General features: G+C 43.6%; 1 protein-coding gene across 1 annotated transcript in view; it reads right to left on the bottom strand.

Annotated features, from left to right (window-relative positions):
• Nlrp9 (NLR family pyrin domain containing 9) overlaps window positions 1-5326 on the bottom strand; it is a 24139-nt gene extending 18813 nt beyond the window's left edge. Inside the window, exon 1 of the mRNA XM_013354509.1 lies at window positions 5059-5326. Coding sequence (XP_013209963.1) covers window positions 5059-5326 — 268 coding nt within the window. The remainder of the gene's footprint in view (window positions 1-5058) is intronic.
• Between the last annotated feature and the right edge of the window lie 43 nt (window positions 5327-5369).

Here is a 5369-nt window from a genome sequence, read left to right as displayed (position 1 = left end):
GACTGTAGCGTCGGATGGTAAAACATGAAACAGTCACCCCGGTAACTGAGAAAATTCATTCTCAGCCATGATGTCTGCTCAGGTTCAGTTATGCCATTCCTCCTGAGATCCTCAGACTTAAATACAAATACTTGTTTCCACATTCCCTCTGCAGCCAAGGTACACAGAGTCTTTAGTCGGGCTCTGTTCTGTCTGGATGGATGGTTGTCATACACCGATCTGAAGGAGCTCACCATAAAGCTTGTGTACAAAGCTGAATCTGGCTCATAGACGAGGTTCAATTCCTCTCCCCTGTCACACTGCCCCTTTATGGTCCTACAGAACATCCAGCACATATAAGGATTTCTGCATAAAGAAAGCAATGGTTGCATGGTTTTTAAAAAATTAAAAATGTCTCGGCCTTTCTGGTAACTGCTGAAGAAGGACATATAGTAGAACTTTCTAGATGCCTTGTTGAGTCCTCCCATAGTTATCTCCCTTGGATACTGTAGCAAGGGATAGATTTTGGGTATACTTGGGTTTCCCAATTCAAGCAGCAGAGAAGATTCTGGGAGCATTACTTTCTGTATCAAACTACTCAAGACAATTTGTGTTGGCAGCGTCTTCCTCCAGTCGTCGCACAAGTTTGTCCGGATATCCAAGTCAAATTTCAGGTGGTCAAATCCATCCAAGATAAACAAGATTTTCCTCGGATCGGATAAGGCATCATCCAGTGTCTCTGAAGATGCAGACAACTGACTTAAGAGAAGCTGAGCTAAGCTCAACTCTGTGGTGCTGTTAAGTGAGACGAGAGAAAAGAAGAAAACATACTGAAATCTGTTCTTCCATAAGTTTCCTGATGCCCAATCCAACATTGCTTTTCTTAAGAACGTGGTTTTTCCGATTGCTTCAGCACCCAGTATGACTGCAGTGACTGGCTTTAGCTCAGGATCAAATACTTCTTGCAACACCTTGTACTGCATTCCTGTAACAACTTCGTATTCTGCATCCAGCACATAAAGGTTGTCTTCGAAGGTCCAGATGTGGTGAAATGCAGTCTTCATAATCTCTTTGTATGTTCTTTTATCTGAGTTTGATGAAATCAGAACACAAGACAGTTAGGACTAGGACACTCCTGAGAGTGAATCACAGTTTTCTTAAATACACGTCTAGTGAATGATCCCCACACCTGGATGAGCGGTGAGGCCGTGGGTCCTGAGGACAGAAAAGGAGGAGAGCCACCCACCTTTCCCTGCAATAAGTTTCCATTTCCCTTCAACTGATACAGGGTTTTCCTCCCCTGCAAAGAGTCGTTAGGCCCCACCCCAGCCCCAACCAACTAGCCGGTTCTTTTTACACCAACTCCTCTAGATGGAGACCTCTATTGCATGCACGTCTTTCCATGCTTGTGAACATGCATGGAAGAGTTGACTGACTCATGCCTGACTCAAATCCCTGTGATAAGGGGGTTTATAAATATTTTAGGGCCAATAGAAGAGAAGGGGGTTCTCCAGAAGGCAGGGGTATCAGCTGTGGTACAGCATGAATTCTTGGTACCTCACTGCACATTTGCAAAGGGCCTGGTACCTTCCCAGGGCAACGGCCATAAGTATTTCATCTGTTCACAACTTCATGAGTTAGGGCTCAGAATCCTGTGATACTGCCTAAGGCTTTCATACCCCCAGTAGTCATTACAGGTCAATCTATTTCCAATTCTTCAGTTTTCTGTACATGTTTACAATCCGATGCTTAGTCAAAGCAAGATTTGATTCTGGTGACAAGACAGAGTGAGTGAAACAACCTCTGGGGTTCTATGCTTTCACATCTACAGATAACAATCCTGACGGGGTGTCACATGGTTCTGGGTTCAACCACATGTATCTCACAGTTTTAGGTACATTATTTAATGTATCTGGATCAATGTCCTAAGCAAAATGGGATTACTAGAAAGTATTTCCCTTTCCATTCATGGAGGTAGTTAGCAGGCAGCTGGCATGTCATCAGTACCACACTTTGATATTTCCCATGAATTTCCGGTACCAGGCTTTCTGGTACTGAGACTTCTATCAGTGACTGATACATTAGAAATGTTCAATACGTTTAAAACACTTGCTACTCTTCTAGATGACCTGGGTTCAGCTCCAAGCTCCTAGACAGTCACTGATAACTTGAGGTTTAGTTCAGTTTCAGGGATTCCTGTTCTCTTTTAGCCACAAGACACTGCATGCATGTGTTTCCTATGCATATATGCTAGCAAATACCTACATACATTATATATAAAACTACAAAATTATACATAATTACATATTACATATATATTTAAATATAGTTTAAAAATCTTTTCAAAAAGCCTGGGAAACTTTGTTATTAGATGAAAAGCTTTCATAGGTCCACAGAGGACAGACATTTAGTTCAGTCATCCTAAGAGAATCTACTATCTGCCCATTCTGTTGCAGGCTCTGGGGTTTATATGGCCCTGCATCTTTCTTGTAATTGAGTTGAACTTGCCATGTATGTAATTCAACTCCTGTAAAAGGGGACCTAGGTATAAATATTTAATCAGACGAATGGTTAATAGATGAATATCATTCCATCCTTGTGTGTATCCAGGCAATCATAAATCTCAACCTGTAGGAACAACTCTGGCTCCATGGCCCAGTGTGGTGAAGTTTTTTTTGTGATATAACAACGCTTGCCTGAAGATCAGAGTGTGGAGCTAGTCACTAGTTAGTCATGGAGACCAGGCAGTGGTGGCACACATCTTTAATCCCAGTACCAGAGAGACAGAGGCAGACAGATCTCTGTGAGTTCCAGAACATCCTGGTCTACACAAGTTTGAGTCAGTCTCAAACAGAAACAGAACCAAGTGGTAGCAGCTCACGCCTTTAATCCCAGCGTAGGGAGGTAGAGACAAGAAGCAATATGACTAGGTGGAGAGAGGAATGTAAGGTGGAGGAGTCAGGTGCTCAACCCATTCAGTCTGAGGGTTCAAGGAGACAGTCTTGCCCTCTTCGGTCTAAGGATTCCGGTAGAGGCAAAAGGTCTCTCTAGTGCCTGGCTCCTTTACTTCTCTCATCTTTCAACATTTACCCCAATATCTGATTCTAGGTTTTATTAAAGAAGACTAATTAGGATTGCAACACAGTCCGGTAAGTGGCTCCCATCCCGAAAGCACTCCTATGGCAGTAGCCTACACAGGACCAAAACTAGAGCTTACATTAGCTAGAATTTGTTCTGCTTTAGTGTAGATTCTCTTTTTGCATTTCTGTTTTTAGAGACAGGGTCTTGTGTAGCCCAGAATGCCCACTGACCTCAGCCTAGCCATGTAGTCAAGGCTGACATTCCATGCTCACACTCTCCCATTTGCCTCTACCTCTGAAGCTCTAGAAGGGGCTAGAATGCATAACTGTGCTAGTGGTTTGGGTAAAAACGTCCCCATTGGTTGGTAAACTTGAAGATCTGTTCCCCAATTAATGGTGAGGTTTGGGAAGGTTTAGGAGGTGTGGCCTTGCTAGAGAAGGATGCTGCTTCGGGCAGGCACTGAGATTTCATAGCCTCCCCCTGCTTCCAGTTCCCTCTCTCTGCTCCATGCTCGCAGCTGAGACGTGACCTCAGCTTCCTGCTCCTCCCACCATGCCTGCGTGTTGTCATGCCTCTCTCACCACTCTGGAACCATAAGCCGAGATAAACCTTTTCCACAAGTCACTTTTGGTCACGGTGTTTTATCACAGCAACAGAAATTAACTGATACAATAACCATGACATGTTATTCTCTATGTCTTCCATGCTTGTGAGTACTAGGTCCTTGAAAATTACTGGTGTCTTTATCCCCAAGAGGAAACAGATGTAGTGACATTGATCATCTTGCTGTAGCTGACTAGACAAGTCACATGACTAAGAACCAGCTGAACAAAGCACATGGTTCCAGATTCACAACCATCTTTGTGGACACTTCTGGCATCTGTTAACTCGTAGTTCTGCAAAAGGATGCATGAACAGCAAACCCAGTGAATATGGACACAGCTTATATGCACATGAAAAGGGGGATGAGCTCCTGGTAAAATATTCCCTCTGGAAGGTCTGTGACATGCCCTCCACCTGGACATGATCTCAGCTTGTATATTTGATGGCTTCTTCCACAGTCTTAAGAAATTCATAGGAAATAAAGGTAATGTCTCTGGGAAAGAGACCTCTTTTTAGCACTACGTGTCTGGTCAAAAGGATGAGTCAGTGCTATAATGGATAGAACCTCATCTCAGCTGAGTGTGGCACCGTGTACCTGGAACCCCAGAACTCAGGAACTTGAGGCAGGAAGTCATGAGTTCAAGACTAGTCTGGTCTATAAAGTGACTTTTAAGCCAGCCTGGGCTACACAGTGAGACATTTTCCAAGATAGAAAGAACAAACAAGAGAAGGGAGAGACAGAGGAAGCAAGGGAGAGAGAGGAGGAAGGAGAGAGAGTGGGAACAATGCCAAGAGGAAAGGCATTGTTTTGTATGCTAATTTTAAAAAAGCAAACGAAAGAACATTTTTCTTGGTCAGCTGAAGAAAACAGCATTAATGTTGGAATCTGCCTTATTTGTTTCAACCCATCCTACATTTTCTTTTATTGGTAATGGTCATGTGCATTAGGAGACCTTCCCGTACTCCAGTTAAAGGATGAAGTATACAACATCCACAGGTTTCTTCAGTGCAACCCTTCCTCAGCATGAGTTTCACATTATGGTTGTTAGCTTGGTGTTTCTGTGGGACTCCTACAAATGGAAGTAGGGGTGTCTCTGACTCTTTCACCTGCTCATGAGACCCTTTTCCTCCTACTGGACTTCCTAGTCCAGCTTTAATATGAGGCTTTGTGCCTAATTTTACTGCATCTTGTTATTCTGTGTTCGGTTGATGTCCCTGCTTTATTTCTGAAGGGAAACAGAGGAGAAGTGGATCCAGGAGAGCGGGAGGTAGGGAGGACTGGGAGGAATGGAGGGATGGGAGGTATTGTAGGAGAGAAGAATAAACTAAAAAATAAAAGCAGCTCCTATGTGACTAACTTTCCCATGTGCCCCTTCTCTCTCCATGCTCGCTTACCTCTCCTCAGTTCTTGAACCTTGGTCCAGAGGTCTCTCCGATTGACCTGTAGAAATGTTCTTGACATTATGTCCCATACCTGCCCTGGATAATATGCGTGCAACAGCGTTATCAGGCCTTTTCTCGAAGCTAGCTTAATATTTGCACAGAGCACTGGATTGACTTGCAATTCTGGTTCTTTGATGAGCAGATTTTTGAAGTGTAGGAACGTTGCATCACTGAGCTGTTTTAGGCAGAGAGCCACACCCAAACCAGATGATTCTGCCATCTTGGATGCTGAGCTCAGTCTTCAGAGGTTAATAAATCTTCAA

This window comes from Microtus ochrogaster, unplaced genomic scaffold (genome assembly GCF_000317375.1).
Source record: "Microtus ochrogaster isolate Prairie Vole_2 unplaced genomic scaffold, MicOch1.0 UNK47, whole genome shotgun sequence".
NCBI classification, from domain to species: Eukaryota; Metazoa; Chordata; class Mammalia; order Rodentia; family Cricetidae; genus Microtus; species Microtus ochrogaster.
The sequence above is the reverse complement of the archived record's forward strand: the minus strand, read 5'-3'. Positions and strand labels throughout refer to the sequence as shown.